The sequence below is a fragment of the Coturnix japonica genome, chromosome 2 (assembly GCF_001577835.2).
Source record: "Coturnix japonica isolate 7356 chromosome 2, Coturnix japonica 2.1, whole genome shotgun sequence".
Classification (NCBI taxonomy): Eukaryota; Metazoa; Chordata; class Aves; order Galliformes; family Phasianidae; genus Coturnix; species Coturnix japonica.
The window spans coordinates 54,613,917-54,638,991 of NC_029517.1; the positions used below are offsets into that span (position 1 = coordinate 54,613,917).

The window sequence follows — 25,075 nt, forward strand, 5'->3', positions numbered from 1 at the left end:
CATAAGAATTTTAACTTTTCTCAGCAGGAAGTTATTTGATTGGCTGCTTTTGCCTCTCTACAGGACGCACACACAGCCTACTACTGTTGCGTCATACTTCATTAGCTATGATTTATGTTCATTCTTATTTACCTTCTATTGTATTTTGGAACATGAACTTGTTAATATCACTCACTTCTTGGTACAAGGAAAGCTATGGAGATTTCCAAGTATTTGAACATATGCTTGTGTTTTTGTGCATTCATTCTCAGAATGAATGCACACATACAACAGCACTGCTGTCTGTAATCTTCTGAGCCTCATGGCCCAGTGATTTTCTGAGTTTTGTTCCCATATATGACAGACTTACTGGCATTTTCATTTACTTAATTTGTGAACTTCTACAAACTTAGTTGTAAGCCAGAAATAAGCCAAATTCCTGCTTACACGTGACATCCACTCTTATTTTACACAAGCACGTTACATATCTTCTGTTGCACTGTGGGCTTCTCAATTTCTTTGAACAAGCTTTGCAAACATAACAGAGATTAACCATCTTCTCCTGTTTTGAAGTACGTGGTCTAGATAGCATCATTTTTCTATACAAGCCAGGAAGAATTTTTGGCAAAACATCTATTTACACACACGGGCAACATTTCCCTCTGCCTCTATTTAACTACTGCAAAGCAAGTTCACCACGAGGTGGTGATACAGCACCATGTGAGTCAGGGTAAGGTTTGGGAGCCATTTTACACTGAACATACATAGTATTAAAGGAGAGGGAGTCACATTCAAACTATGGTATGCATAGTGAAAACAAAGAACACAGCTATTAGAAGAACTTATTTTTTTTGCCGCAGTGTAAAAACCAGTCAAAGATTAAAACCCAAACTGTTGTCCCATTCCTGGTGTTATTCTAGTACCGATCATACTACAGTATTTACTATTGTACTGCAGTAATGTGATTACCTCTCATGTTACAGAGTATTTGGAGAAAGAGCTATTTCTCTGTAAGAAAAATCAAACCATTTTCAATAGTGTATCTGAAGATTGTAGGGTGAGAGTCCTATGTCTCAGATGAGGTGACTTCTGCAAGACTGAGAAAACACATTTGCTACCAGTATTCTATCAAGTCTCCCTATAGAAACAATGCTTCCAGCTTTTGTAACACAGCATCAATATGCATTTTAAAATTTGCCTGCTTATTTTAGTATTGAAAACTACTATTGTGACAGTATTATGAACTACAAAATCATTTCATACACTTTGCTCTATCCTTTATTTAAAACTGTTGGCAATTAAAGTGGGCCTTAATGGAAGAGATGAAGTGGGTAGGACTGATGTCTGCTCTCAAAATAGAGCTCTGAAATACACAGGACAACTGTAGGCTGATAGTTTACTAATGTCAAAAGTTAACTGCATAAACTAAAAAAGAATAAAAGGAAGGCATTAGCTGCAATAATAATTCAGAGTATCTTCATATATACTAACCACCAGTATAAAGACAATATAGATCATTGAGGAGGAGACACTACAAGGCACTAAGAGAAGAACAGTAACAATTAGAATACACAAATTATACAGAAAAATATCGCATGTGGGGAAAGTTCTCTGGAGTTGCTTCTCTTCATTGCTACCACTTCCCTCTTTTACCAGACTGAGAAGATGAAGGTGTGAGCTGCAGTGCAGATACACTGTACTGCCAGATGCCCTGCGTCTGTGCTCAGCTCTGGGCGCGCTGACAAAGAAGAAACCAGGCACAGCAAGACACTTGTACAGCTGATGTTTATGTCTAAGCATTACAAACCTACTACTAAGCTTGTTCCATAGTATAATATTTGGCAGTTTCTCATAGCATTAAGCCACAAAAAGCCATGAGAAATCTTTGTCTGTTCTGCTATGTCCACACATTTTTATTTTATGAGGAACACCAAGGGACTCTTTATAAGCTTGTACTGATCTTGAGCAACCAGAACTGTAAAAAAGTTGGCTTATTGATCTTCTTCAGTTCAACAGTCATGCACAGTATGCGTCTTTTTGCTCACATCTTCTATCAGTTGTCAGCTCTGGCACCATTTGACTCTGTGGTCCCTTGTTCTTTGGGCCCATGTGGGTGGCAGTGCACACCAGAGGTCAGAGGGTGAAACTAAGGGACAGCAGCAGAGGTCCTGGGGGAGTGAGAAGGAAAGATATGGATGCAATGTGTATCTGTATATGTACAAAGGCATAGAGCTTCCTGAATGCTCCAATAGAAACAGATAAAGACTAAACCTACATCAGATCAAAAGCGTGCTCTTGCAGCAGTGCACTCTTGCAGCTCAGAAAGCAAATGGTATCCTGGGCTCCATCGGAAGAGGGGTGGCCAACAGAGACACAGAGTTGATTGTCCCTCTCTGCTCTGCTTTTGTGAGGCCCTGTATGGAGTACTGCATCCAGGTCTGGAGCCCCCAGTATAGGAAAGAAAGGGAGTTGTTGGAGAGGGTCCAGAGGAGGGTCACAAAGACAATCAGAAGGCTGGAGCACCTCCCCTACAGACAGGCTGAGGGAGCTGGGCTTGTTCAGTCTGGAGAAGAGAAGGCTGCAGGGTGACCCAATTGCAGCCTTCCAGTACCTAAAGAGAGCCTACAAACAGGAAGGGAGTCAACTCTTTACAAGGGTAGATCACAGAAGGACAAGGGGAAATGGTTTTAAGTTGAAGGAGGGAAGATTTAGGTTGGATGTTAGGGGGGAGTTCCACTCATGAGAGTGGTGAGGTGCTGCTACTCTGCCCAGGGAGGTTGTGGATGCCCCATCCCTGGTGGTGTTCAGGGCCAGGTTGGATGGGACCCTGGGCAGCCTGGTCTAGTATTACATGTGGAGGTTGGTGGCCCTGCCTGTGGCAGGGGGGTTGGAGATTCATGATCCCTGAGGTCCCTTCCAACCCAGGCCATTCTGTCATTCTATGGAAAGCTGACATGCACTGAAGAATGCATACTCTAAGTAAGTGTTTAAAGACAAAAAGAAAAAAAAAAAAAGAGTTATAAAGCGTTGCAGATAATAAATGTGAAGTGCATGACTATGACATCAGTCAACCAAGAACCAAGAAAGTATTCCAGCATAATGTTACTTATAGTACTTTAATGAATGACTTAAACATGAACCCTGTCCTTCCTGCCAAAATAGGTTTTATAATTCCAAGGTTCCAAAGTGTCTCTTTGAGGATGTAAGCAGTCAGCTGTGTCTCAACTGCTTCACAGTTCTTGTGTACCATTTGCAAAGAGGAAGATTTTCTACTCTCCTGACTTACACTGAGTTTTATATAAAGCCCTACAATCCTACCCTGAACCGTCAGTAAAACTGAAGACATTCAGAGAGAAAATGAATTACTCATATCCTTCTAAGTACTACATCATTTCTAAAATGGAGCAAGTATATAAACTGTTTCCCAGTAGCTGTACAAAAACACACCCTCCCTCCCCAGATGCTTCAGTCCATCACAGTCACAAACACTGGCCAGAAGAGTCACTGGCATTACATTCTCTAAATATGACTGATGGTGTCATACTCTCAGTTTGTATCTTGACATCTGTTCGAGCAAAGCCCCATCACATTTCTCTCAGAAAGGTCAGCAGCTCTCATGTTACTGCTTCCAACATCTCTTCGTGATGTGCTGGATTTTTCTTAATTATGCGTACATGGTTTTGTATATATCCGCGTCTACACACTACTTGGAACTGCAGGGGGCACAGAGCAGACCGTGATGTAGCAACTGAAGGATTGCACCTACATAAACAGAGAAGTCGATCATTATAGTGCTTTCAAACCTGCCTCATTTCCCTGCTGTAAACGCACACACTTCAAACCTGTGCAGACTCTAAACTTAAGTGGAACTCACAATCTGTTTCTCAGGGTGGAAGAGCTCAAAGTTAAATTACCACAGATACGTAAATCAAAATATAGGTAACAAGGCTATTCTGTATTTGGCATTTTTAAAACTTCTATCTAGAGCCCACAGAAATCCAATTTGAAGTGCCAGACTTTCCAATTTGAATATCTCTAAAATCTGTCACTGAAGCGTTGTGGTTGAAACACAGCAATACTGATGGGCACTAGTGTCATACAATATACCCAATCTGTGGACGCTATGTGCACTGTATGGAAAGACACAATAGCAAATACCACTGAACTCACGGCATAGCATCCTAATGGCTAGTTCCAAAGGTGATTATGCAGAGTTGTGTTTTAATCTGTGCCGCTTCTGGATCCCATGCAATAGTTAAGTATACTGAAATAATTATTGCTGTGTCATGTGGCTATGACACAGTCAACAAAACTTGCAATTTAAATGAATCATTGGGACACCACGTAAAATTCGACTTTCTTAAAAGAGATCTGTGGAAGAGTTACTTGTGTAATTGAAAGAATGAGGAATTCAGCAAGCATCTGGAAATACACTGCTTCTCACCCTTCCCTGACAACCTTCATCCTAAAACTTTTTGTTACAAGGTCTGTATTTCTTAGAGAAATCTCACCAGTTTGCAGATGTCCGTATGCACTTTATTTCTCACTGCCAATCTATAAACACTGCAAAAGCTTGGTGTGATGTGATAACATGGCAGATAAAGCCTTTAAGCAACCACATTGAACATCCTTTTACTACTAAGGATTAGGCATGCTTGGAATCTTTAAAATGTACAAAATGACATTTCCATTTTAAAAAAAATCTGCCTTGAAGAGTAACACCAACACCTCCCAATCCAAAAAGTTGTTAATTGCCATCTCTCTTGTCATTCAAATGCATCATTTCTAAGACCCAGATTAATTCAACAGCACGCAGCGCTGACACTCAAACTTTTAAACTGTTCTGAACATTCATCAGTCTTCTGCTGACACCTGAAATTTGTGTTTTTCAGTCATAGCTGTTATTATTATTATTGAAGGGAAGCCTTATTTCACAGCTTTCAGTAACAGCACGTCCCCTTTTATTTCTATTCTTGGTAATATTGCTGTACTGTGAGTATGTTTAAATGACCAGCATGTGATAAGCCTGGATGTGCTTTTCTCAGCGGCCTGCACAGCAGACTGGTCAACACATGTGACTGTCAACAAAACAAAATATATGCAACCTTTCATCCCTGTGTCTATCAGCTTCCTGCACAGCGTGTTATACTGAAGTCGTGACAGCATTTGTTCTCTTCAGCTCACGTGGGAACAGCTTGTCACCACTGTGCTGCCGTACCCATCCCATAAATAAAGATCTTTTCTTTCCCCTCTGTATCGCTTGTCAAGAAAAGCTTGTCTTAAAAAGAAAGCAATACTATCATTATAAAAACACACTCTATAAAGGGATAAGGAAATTCATCTTGTCCTAGAGGCTGCCAGAGGAAAAAAGAAATAAAAGATAGATGATTACCAAGATTTTTTTTGGAGAGGATGCATTTATCTTCTACATTCAATTATAACATCGGTTGTGTTAGAAAGTGTTGTCAAGGAGCTATATTGCCCTTTTTTAATGATCAGATACAAACTGTCCAGCCCAGCATTCTTTCACACAGCAGAGCCTGCTAAGCGTTGTTGTTTTTTGCCGAATGTCCAGCTAGATTAGCAAATACACTCCTACAAACATGTGGGGCATTCCCCTGTGCAGCTTCTCTATGCTGACTCTCCTCAGCAAAGTGACAGGTCAGCTCTGACGGGAAGCTCTTCCTTTGGCCCACACTACTCTCACCCGACTCTCCTGAGGAGAATACCGGCTACTCCAGTTTGAGGTCATCCAGAATGTGAAACGTAAGCTGACGGTCAAGTGCTGTTAGTTCAAAGTCATGGTTTACTAAATCAGCACAGACTCTTCAGATGCCTTTTGTATGAAAATGACTCTTTCAGAGTCACATAAACACTATTACAGACTCGCTTTCTATTTAGTAGAAGCTATAATGTTATTACTACTCTTTGTGGGCTGCTGTATTTTTAGCAGAAGAGTAAAAGGGCTGGGATCTTCCAGCTCAGCCTCGCATTTGTAATAGAAACCGGTGATTTAAAGAGGTATTTTTATTGCACTATTTTTGTTTAGAAAAGTAAGGAAGTTTTGTTTCTGTCAACGGAAGCATAAAGTTCTGTTTGCTGAACTTTACATAACTCTACCAAGTTGCTGGAGGCGATTCTTCATTTGTTTTTCTCTCCTCAAAGTGAATTCTTTTTACCCTTTTCACAAACTCAACTCATTGTCTTCCTTCAGCCTCCACATTCTTTAGCTGAGATACTTCTACTTCAAGGCCTCTCAAAGTCAAACAGCTAGGAAAGATGAGCTGAGAACTCCTTGACCTGCAGAGCAGCTGTGTGAGAAAGAAAACTGCATTTTCAACTGCCAAACAAAGAATACTTCTGAATCTGCAAAAGCATCATAATGACTTTTTCGGATGATATAACAAGGTGGTTTTAACTCTATGAAGAATGTCATTCTGTTTTCATTTGACTTCAATGACTGATAGGTCACTGAAGTATAAACCAGTGGCTATTCGCTTGGATGCATTACTGAGAGCTCCTAACCACTCACTAACTACATTTGTGCAGCAAATCCAATAATTAAAGCAATATCAAACACTTTCCTAGTTAATATTAGCAGAAGACGCAACTACTCTTACAAATTACTCATTAAATAACACATAAATTTGACTTTAAACCAGATCTCCATTTTTCCTAAGTCCAAGCGTAGAGTGACAAAGGTAATGCATTGAAATTACAGTTCAAAAACTGCTTTAAAATGCAGGTCAAAATAACAGAGCCTTTTTTAATCCAAGTCAGCAATGGTTCCTGGCTAACAGTTTAGAGTGCCATCCTTTTTGATAATGAGCACATAATAGCAATTAGAGCAACAAAGACATTGCTCTAATCCAGTTAGTAACACTTCAGCACATGCCTAAAGAACTATATTCACAGTGCCTTTAATACATTCTTGGCCATCATTAGATTCTTCATGAGCTGTCATTTTTATGTTGTTTTTTAAAAAAACACTGCAACATTTGCATGCAATGGGGAAAATACTGTTGTTATCTTAACTACTTCAGTCCTTGACCTTTGACTACATCCTTGCTCACTGTTTTTCATCTGCTATGACCTGGGATCACACAGAAAAAACAAAGCAGAAGTGGATACCTGATCTTCACAACTCTTAAGACTTTTACTATCCCTCCTAAGAAGCATTTATATATATTTCTGCATACATTCCTTCAGTTATTATGTTATCTAGATTCACATTATGACTAACAGACTATTGACCAGTGCCACACCTTGAATGACAATGTTCATAAAATAATCTGGCGACACAATATTTTTTAATGTGGAACATGATCTCAAGAGGGGAGAAGACGTATGAAGTATTCAGTTGTACCTGAGGAATACAAAGACTGCAGCAAGCTGAAACCAATCAGTGAACAAAGCTCATTCTACAGCTTCTAAACAAATACAAGCATCCTCCTTTTTTAAACAAACAAACAGCTTTGATTCTTTGCACCCTCAAAATTACATTATCTGTGTCTGTGTATCTGTGTATTTAGTAGCTTTTATTCTGCAGCCCTAAAATGCACTGCTATGATATGGTCCTCATACTACTCTAGTACAGTTCCAACAGATCTTCCTCTTATTCCCTCCTGTTTAACATGGACCAAAATATTCTCACCTCCACAAAATACCATTACCAAACCTGTAAAACTTATCTTGAGATGTATCTTATTTGTTACCAAAGGTAGATTAATTCAAGAAAATAAGAACCTGTTGATGAGACTATGTTCTCAAACCTTGCTGCTGCACAGCAAAGCCACAGAAGGATGGGAGACTAGGATCAGGATCAACTCATACAGTGGTGGTTGCAGAAATGATAAATAGGAAGAGCAGGCCTTATTATCTTTCTTTTTTGAGTTATTGTTTAAGAAATGTTTGTCTTTTTTTATTAATAAAAAAGCTTTGATTCATAGAATAAGAAGTCTTAGAGGTTTGGGCCCAATATCACCTCTTATTTAACTGTCAAAACCTGTTCCAAGCCTTTCTGGAGAAAGAATTGTGAACAGATGTAGTTGTATATGGCAGAGTGTGCATGCTTTGCATAGAACTGCATCCTCTTGTATGCTGATAAACACTGCATTATTTTTTTTTAAATCAAAATGATGATAATATTTTTCTCAGCTGCTAACATTGCCTCCCATCTTGTATTCAATTAAATATTTCCAAAGGAGGACATGATGCAAATCCTTTATAAAACTGATTCAAAACAAAATAAAAAATAAAAATAAAGAGGCTGTGACTTGAATTCTCTGTTGTTATTTTTCTTCAATGTGTCATGCATCTTGCTATTTTCCTATATTGAAAAATATACAATTGAATAAGCTGGAGATTCAGCTAAACAGTTTTTAATGAATGGCAATTAACACTTCCGTAGCTATCACATATTTAGTCAGCATTTCATTAAAAAGGAAAAAAATGTCCTCCCCAGTGCTACAATTACTTATAATCTATGCCATATATAGGGCACAACCTAGATCCCTTCAAACGGAAATGTGTAGGTGACCCCACCCTTGCAAAGACCCAATTATACCACTGGGGATCCATTCACCCACACTCATCCAGTTAGGTGACAATGTCTGAACGTGCTCATCTACTACAGACATCCAGAAAGTTGTTCAACCATCTTCCAATGATGCATATTGGAAAAACATCCACAATGCTTAAATTTAAATATAAGAAACAGAGGCTGAATCCCAAGCTATAGAAGAATGTTCTCTTCTGATCTCTATCATTTCTTAGATTTGCCTATTTATATAACATACTCTAAAAAATGTCTATTAAATATATAACTTCGTTTTTTGTTTTTTTTTTCTCTTTGGTATCAAATATTTTTGAGCGCTGTTTTGAAGCCAACATTTTATGCAGCATGAAGAAAGTGAAAGCCAGAACTATGGAAAGACAGTTTGGAGTTAAAGAAACCTAAATCCTAAAGTCTGTCATAGCCAAACTTCAATAATATTTGCTTTAGAAATATCTATTTTAAAATCTATTTAGCTGAATATGTTTAGCACATACATTTCCACAGGAATGTGTTAGAACACATTAGTAACAACTGTATTCATTAATTTGCTCTTAAGTTTTAGGTCCATCTACTTTCTTCTTGTCCTGCTTATTGGTTCCCACAACTAAGTTTAAGACGAAAATTCAGCTTCAAAATGACCGACATACCTCAGAGGGACGCAGTGCCCTATCTCACAGTAATGAATTATGGTTCTGTCAGTACGTGGCTGCACATAAACTATCTGCCTCTCTGACATTTTGAGACTTGTAAGCTGTCCCAGGGTTGGGAAAAGTCACATGCAGAAATCACCCAGTATTTCGCTTCATTTAGCCTTAGTTTAAGAATTATACAAGGGATATACAATTTAACCACTACATAGACATTAAGATTTCATTCTTCTCTTTCATGAAACATTAGATTAGCATTACAGGCAAAACACTCAAGAGTTGGGTGATCTGTTAGAACACACAGCAAACTAATCTTTGACCTAGTATGCAAACATAGGACTTCACAGAGATTAATAGCAGGCAGCTCTGCTTTAAACACTGTATGAAAAGGCCATCAGAATCATTTACAGTACCTTTCATCTTGTCCCAGGTCCTCACTGTCTGGCATTTCAGACATAAAAAGAAATTATGTCTCTCTCTCAACCAATCTAGATAATCCAGGTAAGGGTCTTCTAGTCTGCTTTGTGTTTTAGAAGCACCAAACCAGGAAACTGCTCTGTTTGCTGCGGAGAAAAGTGCTCCTTGCTCACAGAGCAAATGTTTACAACACATCCTAAGTGTCTGCTTGTCTTGAATGAATTTCAGAGCGTTCTGCGTTGATTGGCCAGTGCTATAAATAAACAAGTCGTGACTCACCTCGCACACTATGACAGGGTGTTTAGTAGCAGGCACAGCCAAGAGCACAACATTTTTTTTTTTCTTTTGGTCATGTGAGAGAGAATCACCACCCAGTTATTGCATCTTATTTTTCTCCTTCCACTGACATCCTTCCTCAGTGTCTCCCACTTGCTTAGGAGCAAGGGAACATAAACCAAAATTATACAAAACTAGGTGGCACTTGACTTTAGAACTAATAATCTTTAAAAGTATAAAAATAAAGAGCTCGCTGTAACTGTAAAATGCTCAGATTTTATTCCCCGCAAAGTGCAAGTCACAATTTTGCTCCACTGACTAATTCACAGATGAAATACAAACTTAGGCATTCTTTTCAAATAAGGTATAGGAAGACAACTTTTCAGCAACTATTAATTGCATTACTTTTAAGTTCTGATTCCTGCCACAAAAAGACTGTCATGGGGATACAAGCAAATTACACTCATGGCCCTCAGATAGAAAGATATGCTGGCAGGAGGAGGTTTTCTGCCAAAATACCTCCAAATCCCTTGTGAACAAGCTAAGCTGAACTGACAAAATCACTTTCCTCATATCGCTTTCAGCTGTGTGCATGACAAGGATTCTGTCACTCCAGCTGCACCAGCTACATTTCTATTAAATTTCAACACCCCAGCCACCTTATCTGTGCTGATGAAGCATTGTAGCTTCAACAGCCCAAGACGCCAGGGATCACATATTGGTGTTGTTCAGTGCTGCTCCTTTACATACATGGCTTGCTTCTTCCATTAAACAGTTTGACCTGTTCTTCATATAACTTCAAACAATTATTACATCCAAAGATCTTCACACGGAAATCTTTCTTGTCCTATAAGGAAGCTTAGCAAGACGAGACCTGCTTGCCCTGCGTGAGGCAATAGGAACTGTCCTGGAAATGTGAAAAAAACAAAGCTAGAACAAAAGGTAGGCCAGATTAAAAATCAACCAGCCAGCATCCTCCATTTGGTATGCTGCACTTGATGCACTGCAGGTCATGCAGTACTCAGTGGAAAGTTGCTTAACTTTCAAAACTACAAAGGGCTATATCCTTCCTTCTTACTTTAATATAAAATGCTTCAAACCAAAAGATAAAAACTGCAAAAATTCCCAAAACAACACAGTGAGAAATCCATTACTTTCAATGCTGTGACTTATATTTACTATGCAAGTATCTGAATTAACAAAATGATCTCAGGGACACCAGGTGTTTGTGAATATATTTTGCTCTTCTCTGGAATTCTCCATAGTACTTTTCTCCTTTTCCTAAACCCATTCACACCTTTCCTCAGTCTTTTTAAGATACATACTTAACAGGTTAATAGTACTGAACTTTAAACAGTACGGAGGAGGAATAAAAACAGGAATGAAGTCCTACTTCTTGATTGCATTTAAATATAAATATATATTACCTTATTTTATATTTAAAATTATTTTTTCACTATAAAAATATAAATAGAAGTCCTGTTCTACTCAACAGAGACATTCCATGGTAAACTATACCCACTTATTCCATCATCCTTTCTTTTTTTTCCTACTTCTACGTATAGCTGAGATAATTACATCCATATTTCCCTCTACATTAAACCAAAACAACAGAACTGCTCAATTCTAAATCTTCTTTAGTAAAAATCTTATCTGTGACAGTTTTAGTTTCAGATCAAAATTCTGATGTTTGCCAAGTAGATAAAGAATCAAAACAAATAAATGAAATCTGCAAACACACAAAAGCAATACTCAAAACATCAATGTAGCACTGAAAGTGAAAGCAAAACTAAGCCCCCTTGAGCAACTTTAATTTCGCTCTTTTACATGCATTAGGATACTCTTTTACATAGACACATACATTTTACTATGGCACCATCTACTTTTAATACATTTGATGACCTGCCATAGGCTGAAGAGATTTCGGTATTATGTCTACTCCTGTATTTCAGAATTGGAACTTGCTGCAATCCACACTGCTAAAGTACTACTGTGGACTGTTCATTTTTTCGTCATGCTCTGATAAAAACTGATAATTTTCCCAGTGCTCACCATCACAGTAGAAGTATCATAGGGACCCATAAGGACCCACAAGCAGTCCAACTCCAAGCTCCACACAGGACCAACCAAAAACCAGACCAGCCTGACAGCACTGTCCAAATGCTCTTTGAACTTCTGCACTTGGGGCCATGCCCATTGCCCTCTGGTGCAGACCCTGTCCCCAACCCCCAACTGCTCCTCCCCTGGCACAGCTCCATGCCATTCCTTTGGGCCCTGTCGCTGTCACACAGAGCAGAGCTCAGCGCTGCCACTCCGCAACCTGTGAGGAGCTGCAGCCGCCATGAGGCCTCCCCTCAGCTCCTCTGCTCTGCACTGAGCAAACCCAGGAGCCTCAGCTGCTCCTCATACGTCTTTCCATCTAGGCCCTTCCTCATCCTCACAGCCCTCTTTTGGACACTCACTCATAGTTTTATGTCCTTCCTGTACTGTGGCACTCACCCTGCATGCAGTGCTGGAGGTGAGGCTGCACAGCGCAGAGCAGAGGGGACAACCCCACCCCCACCCAGCTGGCAGTGCTGGGCCTGGTGAACCTCAGGGTATAGCTGGCCCTTTGGGCTGCCAGGGCATGATGCTGGTTCATAATTTACTTTTATGATTCCTTGGAACCCTTCACACGTCCTCAGTGAGGAGAGGAGGATATTATCACCTTACTTATTTACTGATGGAAATACTAGGTTCAGAAGTGTCTACTACACGAGTACCTAACCAAGATGCCAAGGGTCGGTTACTTTGAAAGCAGAGCATTTATAAAACATGCTAATACTCACAGACTAATTTCTACCGAGTTCAGCACTCAATGCTTTTGCAAGTCAGACTTTAGAACATGTGAATATGCAATTAGCTCCACTGTAACAACACTGAATTATTTTACTAAGGTTCACAAAGACAACTATCAGGAAAATTCACCACCAATTTTTTGATTAGTCATAAGTATTCCATACTTAAGGGAATGAGAGCTTGCGCTTACCAGACTGGAGGCCTCCATCAGATAGGGCTCCAAACTATTTCATAACTGCATGAGATAAACAATTTCCAGTACACTTGGATGGGATAACAGCAGGTGAACAAAAGTAGTGCACTGAACCTGGCTGAAGGCTATCTGGCATTTTCAGGTAAGTATAAAACTGCAGCTCAGGGAAAAAATGCGTTTCTACCTTCTTAGGATTCCTAGACATTATCTTCTTGCCTTTGATTTGGACTGAATGTGTATTGTAATCATCAAGTAAATGGCCTCACCAAATCGGGAAATATACCTTTTACAGATAGAAATGGAATACTTCAAAGGAAGTTATCATCAAGAGAAGAAAGTATATGTCTTTGTCAGGGACAAGAAAGTAGCCTTACCGAGTAGCCCAGAGGATCAAAAATTCTGTGGGATACACTGTTTTACATACTGGACATGCTCAAGGGCTTCAGCTGGTGAGTGAAAGACAGTACGCTATCCACATGGAGTGTGAAGGGGACAATCTGGCAGTATCTCACACGGACTGTAAGCCTACAGATATTTTAGTCATGCTTCAATTGGCCTACCAGCTCTTGAACTAGATGCAGTCCCTGATGCTTTCTGTGTCTCTCCTCATCTGTAAGGACAGTGAGATGGCGCTTTCAGTGTACAACCCTGCTCTAATTATTCAGCCGCGAGTGAGTCTCTTCTAAAAAAGCTGATGGAAAATAATGAACATTGTACTGTATCCTCAAAAATATAAAAAAAAAACCTCTCTACTGACTCAAAGCAAAAATAAAATTACAAAAAGAATACAGTTTAGATCAGATTTCCAGAAGAAATGAGAACTCTAGCTTTTTACTTTTGTATAGAGTTTATGCTGGTATTATTTTCAGCAAGGATCTGAAGGCATGTTTAGGATTAATGTACATTTATGCATTTATATACACACACCAAAAGTATTTCATCAATTTGAAATGCACACTCGATTTTCACATATTTTCAACATCCAAATATGCTGAATGATACCTATCCCAATCTTTTCTATCTAAATCCAAGCAAAAATTGGATGATATTGAATCATAGAATTGAGTTGGAAGGAACCCCTAAAGACCATCTAGTCCAACTCTCCTGCAATGAACAATGACCTACACCTTGCTCAGATCCCGATGAAGCCTGACTTAGGCGGTCTATAAGAAACCTTTAGCAAGATGTCACACTTACAGGCCTTTCCCCCGATCCTTACAAACATGCACTCATCTTTATCATTCCTAACTCCTTCTTCGTATCTAGATGAGATAACAAATTGTTACAGCATTTTTAAAATCATAAGCTTCATATTCAGTATAACAAAACAAAATCAACATTAAGGTTTGACTGGAAAAAAAAGACACAACATTCACAAAGGTAAACATGAGATCACATTTCACATGCAAGAAATATTTACTCAGCAGAACAAAGCTTATGAATATGTATTTTTAAAGAGCTACAAAAGAATGGGATATGAAAGCAACATGACTATTTAACACCAAAACCTGTCTTACATGAGGAACAATGAATTGTCATGAGATATATTAGTAGTTCATCATAAAGCATGCATGCACCAGAGTGCATGAGAGTATTTCCAAGTTTTTCAACATAGGCAAAAAGAAGAGTTAAAAGAAGAGTCTTCAGTGGTGTTTTAAAAGCATTTTAGTCACATGAAGATAACAAATCTTCCTCTTGTACAAATGTGATAGGTCATGCTAGATTTATGCGACAAACAGAGAAGAACTGGAGACAGAGTGGTGTAAGATCTTACCACTAAGGGTGAAAATCTCAACTGCCTTGGGACTTTTTGACCATGGGATCCTGTTAAACAACTATAAAAGAAACATATTTTGGAGAAAAAAAAAATCCATCATATGTCACCTTTCAATTAAATATTTTTTTCTGTTGTTTTTGTTTGTTTGTTTGTTTTTTCAAAAGATTTTTATGTACATTTTCATGAAATTACTGTTTTCCTATATATCACATTTCCAGTTTCCCTAAGACCTAAAAGAGCTACAGAGGTACTTATGTTTATCTACAGTCATGACCTGTAATTTAGTAAAGTCATATTAAAATGCAAGTTCTTTCCCAGGCACATACTCTACTCAAGACTTTGAAAGCTGCCTCTCCTCTTGTTTCTCTTGGCAAACTGAATATGCTTATTCTCAGAAACTGTTTTCTTCCTCTCCTGCAAAGAGATGAACCCTATGTACATAGGCAGACCAAACAGCAAGATACCCAAACAATGAAATCAGCTTGCACTGAGCCTATTAGTGCAGGCTAAAAAATAGCTCAGAACACATGAAGATATTGACGAACACATGGAAGTGTTGATGCAAAGATAGCACAACTCTGAGAATTCTTTTTTACTTCTAACTATTAAACACACTACAAAATGTGAACAAGCTGGCTGCTAGTAAGCTACCAAGAAGAAGAATATTTAGAAGACATTCAGGAAGTAAAAAATCACTCCAAGTCATATGCTGACAAATGCTTATGTCTGAAGGATTTTGCTAATTTGCTAGCAGTTCACTAAGAGTAAGCTTTGCTATTGGTATTCAGTGCTGAAGAGGAAGAAGAGTTGTCCATCTAATTATATTATTTATTCTTAGATGCAACGTAAGAAAATCTCACCAGAGAGTGGTTAGTGCAATTGCAAGTCATAACCAGATCAAAGTTCAGGTCACAAGCCCTGAATTAGACACTGCAATCTTTAGGATGAATCACTGCAGGACTCCATGTACACTGTAATGGATGCACAGAACGTACTCACATATTGATCATTTTCATTGACATCAACCTTATTCTTATGCCTCAGCTCAACAAGTCAAAGTCGTTCATTAATATTCGAGATTCCCAGCCAGATTTTTTTCTAAGTAAGTATGACTATCTTGGTTTTTCTGGTTCCCCTTTAGGGCAGCCTTTCTTTAACACCTACATCACGCAAGTGAGACAGCTTCCCAAATCATTCTGCTAATTTTTCTCATCAATTTATTACCTATTTATTGGTTTACTATGTGACAGAAGGTAAAGACTCTTTAATATGTCTGAAGTTAAAATAATAATAATACTCTCTCCCTATACAGAACTTTTTCATTTGAGTTATTTAGTCTCACTGTGGCAACTAATGAAACAGAGAAAAAGAGACATAGAAAAACATAAAATTATTATGACTGTGACTCAGTTTGAGGCCAGATTTTATCTGATGGATCATCCAGTAATCAGTATGCTACTTATCACTACTGTTCAACTTCACTATATATAACAGCACATTAGCAAACTATTATACATATTTATAATAAAAACAAGGACACATACATTTACATAACTTTAAAGTTTGTACCATTTTAAATGGATCTGTGACCACATGTCATTTCAGAAGGAATATACTCATGGATGCAGAGCAATCAGAAAAAAAATAATAATAATTAAAAAAAATGAACAGAAAAATATGGGAATTCCTCACTCACCACAGCAGAGCTGTGCCAGCTGGAAAGTGAAAGGAAACATAATGTTCTCAAATGCTAACACCAAAATGTAAAGAAAATACTCCTGAATTACACCACAGACAACAACATGAGGGTAAGACAGGCAAACATGAGATCTAACATCAGAAATAGAATGGACAGATAAACTGTATGCTTCATGTGATGAAAACTCATCCATGTATACAACTGCAGACTGAACTGTATAGTTAATTATGAGATTCACTGACAGAAACAAAACTACCTTTATTCTTGAGTGACTTGTGCCTAATTTCTTAGTGGAGTTTCTCCAAAGCAAATACTTGTCAAACAGCGATACTTCTGCTCTTTTAGTATCCAGCTCTTAAGTGAAATAACTGCAAAACTTACACTTTGAAGGCCAATAAAGCACCATACCGCTCCACAAAAAATACAGCCAAGATTGCAACAGAGAAAGCAAGCCCCTCTGCAATGATACCCTCCCTCAAAAACCTAAACTTACACCATTCTGGGGATGACGAAAGTCAAGAAACATTCAGACCAGGAGCAATGAAAATACAGAGCTGTAGCCTGACTTGTTTGTAACCAAGCACACAGGCAGATTTGCAACTGAGTGGAATACCGAGCTAGTTGTGTGAATGCTGCCAGAGCACTCAGCCACAAGTGCTGAAATGATAACCCCTAGCCCTGCCTTAAGAAGATCATAATGAGGATGACATTTTGCTGAGAGGCTGACAGTGTTATCAGGAAGCCAAATTAATATTAACTTTAATATTAACTTATTTATAGCTCTATTTATCGTCAGATAAAGGATTTTTCATCTACATGCCCATATTCATTCTTGTGCTTTGCTTACAGTACAAAACACTGAATTCTTTGAACAAATGAAGACTGAAGTCACCCAGTTGTCCATCCTAGGAAATCTGCACTTCTACAGTGAACTTGGAATTGAATCAGTTTTGTTCCTGTATAGTTGTGGCATAAAACTCCATACTATAACTGTTCAAACACATTTAGAGTCCTTACAACCAATATACAAGACAACAGTACTACATGCTTTTGTCTCAGTTTATGGTCCAAGGAAACATGCACATGCATCCAGCTAAACATTTTTCAAAAGATATATATGATACATTAATATCTATATATCTAGCATAAAATGTGCAAACTTCAGATACTACTGTTTTACTGACTTTAAGACAACAATATCAAACTCCAGTGTATAAAAGCAGGTTCTTGGATACATTTTGACCATGCACCTTCCATGGGTTTGTTGGTAACAACACTCAGTCAAAAACTGGACAATAGCTGTCTTCCACACCCTTCTGGCATTTCTGAGACTTCAACATTTATTTGCAATTCGTTAAAAACTTACACACATGCAGAAATAAATAGATGTATTCATTTAAGTTTTTGGTGATGTTTAGGTAACTGCTTATTATGTCACTCAGTGAAAAGGCAAAGGTCATAACCTGATTAAAAAGAACAGGTAAGCTGGGTCAGCTTATGGCCTGTCTTACCCTGTATTCTGTCTTTAAGAACTGCCAAAACTGAATACATGGGGATATCCAAAGAACAGAATAAGACGCAGGATAATATGCAATGATGCATCAGTAATAAATAATAATAACACACAGCCTCCGTCAATCTGTAGGTCAGGGACTTCCAAAGCCAGAGGTGGTGAATTTGTATTTAATAGCTTTTGATTTATTTTCTTCAAAGAACTGTCCTGTAATTTGTATTTTTAATCCACACATAGAACTACTTTTCACAACAATCCTGTGTCAGGGATCTCCAAAGCTTTCTTACATTTATTTATTTCCTCAATCTGCTGCTTGCTATTTTGATGTTCCCTCATTCCAATACTGAGAGATAAAAGACATGTTTCTTAGGATATCCTATCCAATAATGACTACTGGAGATTCAGCTGGCCACTTCAAATTCTACTCATCGTTTGGTCTTGTCTGCAATTTTTAACTTTTAAATACATCTATCATTTTAAAATACTTTAAAATATTTCTACTATACTAATGCTGGACATTTTAATATTTATCATCAAATTTTCATATGAATTACTCTGACACTATGAACTGGCCTACAGTAATGTCAATGGCTACAGCGATGTCCCTTATGCCTTAACTGTACTAACAATCAAAGCTCTTAGTAAGAAAAGGCTTAAAATTTAGAGCACCATTCTCCCTGTATAAAATCTTAGATAGGAGAACGAAGTGTGTGTGTCATACAGTGATGTGAACACAACGTGCAGCTGTACTTCAGAGAACTTTCATACTTTTGCACTACAGTAAATCTCTGAAAATGTTTGTTAAGCTGTTCTCCTGAGTATGTCTGACCACCTGTATTCAGGAGAAGATAAACCTGCCCTGAGAATGAAAAACCATGAACATATGCCACCCTCTTTTTCCTTAGTGTAAAGGTGAAAGATGTGTAGCTTGAGAGCTAATTTCCATTGATATTTAGACTCTGACTAAAGCATTTTGGAATATAAGCAGAAAAAGAATTTTGGTAGCAAATGTATTTTGGTCAGTTAATGCGAAACAACTCTTCTGTTAGTAAGAAGAAAGAAAGCAGACTCGAGGAAGGAATATCATAAGGCTCATTTCAAAACGGCTGAGCTGTTTTACTCAACTGTATGTTGAAACACCTAAAAGAATATGTTACTCTGCTGATAGGCTCACATGCTTCGACAAAACTGTGTGCCAGGACATTCCTTACTAAATTAGTGACTAATCAGATGTTGCGCTGGGGAACACACCCTCATGTGTTACAACAAACACGTCTGCAGCATCAAAAAAATATAGAAGAGCCAATGACTATAAGTTCTTATGTCCTCAGTAAATAATTTCCATCATGCGTTTGAAATCTAATGCCTGTATTTGGCAAACCAGATGCAATTAAAGGTCAAAACCCTATTACTATATAAACTCAACTATACTCACTCTGGTCTTACTCCTGACTGCCATCATTCTAAAGGTTCTGTGCAATGAAGCCCGCTTCCTTCCACAGCAACATCCAGTATGCATTTCTAAATGCCTAGTTTCAATATTCATAAGAGTTGGAAGAAACGTTTATTGAGTTCTCAAATTAACCAAAGATGACTGTTTTTTTTTCCCCTTATTACCCTCAATTTTTCATTGGCCTTTCAAATTATTCAGAATTTGAATATTTGGCAGCAATTCACTCAGAAGGCTGTTGGGGACCTGCACATTTTCTCTTTGTGTAAAATATTCTTGCAGCATTCAGGAAGACAACCCTACTGCTAATGGAACACTATGTAATTCTACATGCTTTACAACCCGTGTTTTTGCTGTTGAGACATAAGGCAATACAAAATATTATTTTAATAATCAAGTTTATCAAATCATATGCAACAGTACAGAAAAGCAAGCTTCCTAAGCAGAAAAATGAGGCACAGATTCAATGATTTGTGTCTCAGATTCGATAAAACTGTGCATTATCTGCTGAATGATCTGAATGCTGCTCAAATCATTGCTCAGGAATAGCTGCCCACAGAGCAGTTTCTGTGCAGAACCGTTTATATACATATATTCTCGTAATCAAACTGGTGCTGATCCGCGTGGCAAGAAAAATTCTGTGGTTGGTAACAACTGTTACAAGCAAACACCTCAGATTAAGAAACTTACGTCAGATTTAGGTCTTTGATTTGGCAGCCTTTTTATATGGGGAGCAAATCTTATTTTTCTCCCAGAATAATAAAATAACAAAAGCAACACTTCTTCCTATGGGAAATGGACAATTTAGACCAATATTAAAGGAAGAAAAAAGCTAATTGCACTTGTAGAAGAAAAGCATCTTTCAAGTTTTGGCTTGGCTTAACCCATACCATTTGCTTTTCAAGCAGTCTTGATATTACCATATCAAAATATAATACGTGCCTAAGCTGGCTACCTGTTCTTATGGGATTTGATTCAAATATGTGATAAAAAATAGTTGGTTCTGAAAAGCAACTTCAAAACTAAACAGGCCATTTTTCTTACTCCTAAAAGTAGCATCTCTATTTAGAGTAACACTGGGGGCTCCCTGAATGCTATAGTTTATAAATACCCTTTAAGATGACAAGTCAAATGACTTCAGGATTGTAAGTTATCTCTCGCAGTTGTTCAACTGTTAAAATGGAAAGTGGTAAGAATAGAATAAAAATATCCATGGTGAAAATGTTACACGTGCAATGGAATAAACATAGAGAATAAGGCACATGAACATTCTGCCTTTAATCTTTCCACTTAAATTTACCCTCTACCCTTTAAAAAGGTCAGTATTGTGAACTTCCCTGCTAGTGAGCAATATGAGGTTATGTCGCTCTGTTCAAAGCGCCACACTGATCAGAAATGCAATCTTCCCCTACTCATGAGCTGTGTCACGCTTACTGCAATGATATTCTCTAGATTAAGTATTAATCAGTCCATGCAACCCTAATTATAAAGAACCTTTTAAATAAGAGCAAACAGAACAAATCCCTGAAGCAAGCAAGGATGCCCAATAACTATTTAGCAATCAAAAAGGTTGTTCCGGTGTCTGGACAGTAGTCCAAATACAATATATGGTATAACTCTGCAAGGAGTTACAAAAGTGACGTTTTGGTTTCAGTTTTCAGTCTTCTTTAATGGGGTTTGGAACCTTGTAATCTTAACACGATACTGCTGATTGTTAACCATTTCAAAAACACAACAACACGCGACTATGATCTATCTTTCTAGAAAAATGGATCATATGTTTTACTAAATCTGCCTGAGCTCGTTTGAATTCTTTAAATTGACACACATATAAATCGCGAAACATTTCACAGTCTCACAGTCTCGTGCGGGTTGGAAGGGACCTTAGAGATCATCGAGTCCAACTCCCGGAATGTGAGCCTCCTGTGTAGCAGAGCGGCACTTCTACCACTTGCACCACAGGGGGATTCGAACCCGGGCCTATGGTGTTGCAACGCGGCATTCCTACCACTGCGCCACCGGGGCACACATGAAATGGATCTCCACCATAAATTAGAAAATCCTAGCAGACCAAATACTCATTCAGATATCTTTTTGGATTAGGAATAAATACTCTGGGTGAGAGCTGAAAGAGGCAGGGAATTGCAAGAACTTCCTTACAGAATGCTGCAATTGTATCCATCCAAGCCTGGTAGGAAGTACACTGCTACCTTTCAAAAGACAGTTCATACCTTGAGGCTGAGTTCAACACATGGCTTGAAGTCCGTTTGTCTAAGAAAGTACATTAGTTTTTGGCTGACGTTTTACAAAAGTACGTTCAAACCTTTTGGATCTTTCAGCTGGAAGGATATCTATCTAAAATATGAGAGGGCTTTGTTACTTCCCCTATGTACACTTCATTTAAAGTTTCACTTTCTCATTGAGAAAATACGTATTATTCACGTTTCTGGACATGTTTTCCTATAATACTATTTAGGCCAGCAGCCAAAATATACCCTGCCTCTGAAGCACACTATTTATAATAAACACTCTGTCAATAGAGTAAAAAACAACAAAAAAAAAAACAACAAAAAAAAAAAATAAAGCAAAGGACTATAATTTACAAGTGCAGTCATACTCAAATTTGACAGCAACGTATATAAAGTGTGCACTAGAAGCTGAGTTTCCAAGGATTTTTGAATGAATAGGGAAAGTGCAACAGATGCTATACTTTGTATTCCCTGTAGTGAGATTTCTAAAACTTTTTCTCTTGTGCTGAAGATGATAATGTTGCCGTATCAGTGTGGAACATGAAAGTACTAAAAGACACTTCCAAAATCCCAAGCTGAAAGCTGAGAAAATTTGGCATAATGCAGGCAACTGGATGTTCTTGCACTGGATATTCTTGGACTGTCCAAAAGAGCAAATTCAACTGCAGGATCTGCCATACTTGCTCCTGCCTAAGACAGAAGAGTAGATGGAGGTATCTGTTTTTGAGCTAGTACTGTGGAAAAAGGGACAAGTGGAAAAAGGGACAAGTGGAGAAAGGGACAAGTGGCACAGGAGAGCAGTAACAAGATATTCTAGCAATTTTATCTGTCTGAGGTCCATTTCCTCACCCATCTCCTCCATTGTACTGACTGTGTTCACTTGATCACTGTGTTCACTTGATCACTGTGCCTTAAAAACAATTAGGATGTGGTGCTCAGGGACATGATTTAGCAGAGGGTTGTTTGTTAGGGTAGTATGGTTAGGTTGTGGTTGGACTTGGTGATCTTTAAGGTCTTTTCCAACCTGAGCAATTCTGTGATTCTATGATTCTATTCAACTCACCTGTTTCTAGGTTCTGCTTTCTTAGTTCTGGCAAGAAGCTGATGTAAAAAAAAAAATTATAAAAACCAAAACAACTTGGGAGGTTGCATTTTTTCCTCACTGGTGATAATACAGGTATTATGTGACATGCCAGCAAGAATGAAACAGCGATCTCAGAATTGGGTCAGCTCAGAATTAGCATTTCTTGGGTTGTTCACAATGTACAAAGCCTCCTGGCTGCACTCATAGACACCTTTAACAGAACAGCTTTTTTGGCACAGTAGATCCATAAACATTCTTACAAATAATTGAAAGGTGACTGTAGCACCATACTTAAAAAAAAATAAATTAAACATGAAGTCAAGCAGGCTTTACTGTATGTTATAAATTGCTGAAGAAAAGCCGACAGGCTTATGTAAAGTGATGAACAAAGGCTGTTTTTCCACCCTCTCATCATTACAAAGCTAGCATTTTTTCAGCTGAGTGCAATAGTTCATTTCTACCAATGAGTAACAAAGGAAATTAATTACTGAGTCACAGTTTGCACAGGATGTAGCATACCCTGCAGTTTGCCAAGGCTGTATTTATGTCAGGTACTCATTTCACACATTCAATCACTGATGCAGTGACTTCACTTGAATAAAAGTATTTAAAATCTAGTTTATTTAAGCATCACAAAGAATACATGCGTGTCTTATGGTGCTGGTTCTCAGGCGACCTATTTTCCAACACAAGGAAAACTGACAAAATGATGGGTATAAGGATTTTTGGAAGCCTCCATGTGAAATCACCTGTTCCACACTGTTTCTCCTTCTGATTTACTCAGAAAATAACATTTGTTTATCCAGGAGAGTATATAAAAAAGAACGTTTCAACAAGCTTAGAAACAATTAATGAAATTTCTTGTCAACAAGATTTGCGATACCAAGAAACCAGAATATGCAAATTATTCTTCTGCTTCTTGATATTTTACTTAAAGATCTGTCCAAAAACACGTTTGCTATCAGAAGAACGAGAAAAAAAAAAAACAGAAGTAAGCAAAGGTAATCTCCCTTGTACCTCAGTCCACAAAGCCACAATATATGTAAATGTAAATCCATCAGAGCTCTCAAAATAGTTTACAGTTGTCTCTACACAGCCCTTGGTAATTTTGACTACAACTAGTCAATAGGTTCAGAAATCCTATCAGAGGAAAGGACAGGAAAGAAAGGAGTAATACATTTATCCAAGAATTGTATTGCCCATAAGCAATCCCCACAAAGTAACAGCACATTTCATTGAAAAGCCATACCAAAGGGCAGGTATTAGAAATGCCTTGTTATACAAGATTGACATGTATTGTCATGCAATACCAACACTAATCCTTCAGATGACTGAGAGGAAATATCCTGGAAGGAGTGGCAGAAACTATAGAGGACAGAATCAGGGTTCAAAGAGGAGCTTGGACTGGAATATGACATGAAACAATCAGCCAGTCAAGCTCATCAAGGAAGTATAATGTTTTATAAGACAAATGGATGAATGCAAAAACAGCAATATCAAACAAGCAGTATAGAGAAAAAGGAGAATATTCACAACAGGATCTAAGCTATTTGAGTTCTCTGCAGTATTTTTAGAGAAAATAAATCTATGTCTGGAATATATATGCAAGGCATAGAATAATTGATCTTTTACATTTGATAATGACAAGGCCTTGGTTTGGGGCACTATGATAGGAAATACATGGATGCTACGAGGAAAGCAGCAGGAACAATCAGTTTCCAAAAGCCTAACTCTCAAATCAGTAAATATCTGGGAAGATGAAATATATACTAGTGACAAAAAAAGTTAAAGAAACTCCAGTAAAATTCCCCTGGTCCCTTGTTTCAGCCAGTACTTCCTCAGCAGTTACTCCCTTCTTCCTGCCTCAAGAATGCATCACCTTTATTCTTTAGCTGATAGGGACAGAAGGCAAGTTAGGCTTACCCAAGGAAGTATGCCATGTTTGTCTGGACTTCAAAAGTATCAGGGGAGAGGATGTTTGTTTGTTAAATCTGTTAACAGTCTTAATGCAGTTGAATACAGCCACGTGAAGAACATATTTAGTCTGGATGATCAAACCAAGACCAACTGTTTTAGCAACAGAAACTGATACTCTTAGCCTGGTTTCAGTACTGGCACACAGTTGACTGGCATTGGCTTACTTTAGCTTTGTTATTATCTGCAGCATCAAGGAGATGAATTAACACACGTAACACAAAAGCATTTCTGTTACAACCTTGACCCTGTTTCCTAATGGAAATCTTATTTCCTCTTATTTCCTAATCTACTAATCTTCAGATGGATCTTTCACAAACACCCTAAAGGAAAGAACACTCATCTTGAGATATGATTAAGTATATCCTCAAGGTCTCAAGAGTGATCTGAAGACAGAATCATACTGTGCTGGATAATCATTT

At 38.0% G+C, this 25,075-nt stretch overlaps 1 protein-coding gene across 4 annotated transcripts in view; it reads right to left on the bottom strand.

Moving 5' to 3' along the window:
• Window positions 1–25,075, bottom strand: part of RETREG1 (reticulophagy regulator 1) — a 50,791-nt gene that overhangs the window by 10,426 nt on the left and 15,290 nt on the right. Inside the window, exon 1 of one of the 4 annotated variants that reach the window (XM_015854419.2) lies at window positions 9,597–9,819. The exons of the other annotated variants lie outside the window; for them this stretch is intronic. Coding sequence (XP_015709905.1) covers window positions 9,597–9,640 — 44 coding nt within the window. The 5' untranslated portion in view covers window positions 9,641–9,819. Of the gene's footprint in view, window positions 1–9,596; window positions 9,820–25,075 lie in introns of those variants that run through there. 4 annotated transcript variants of the gene reach the window in all.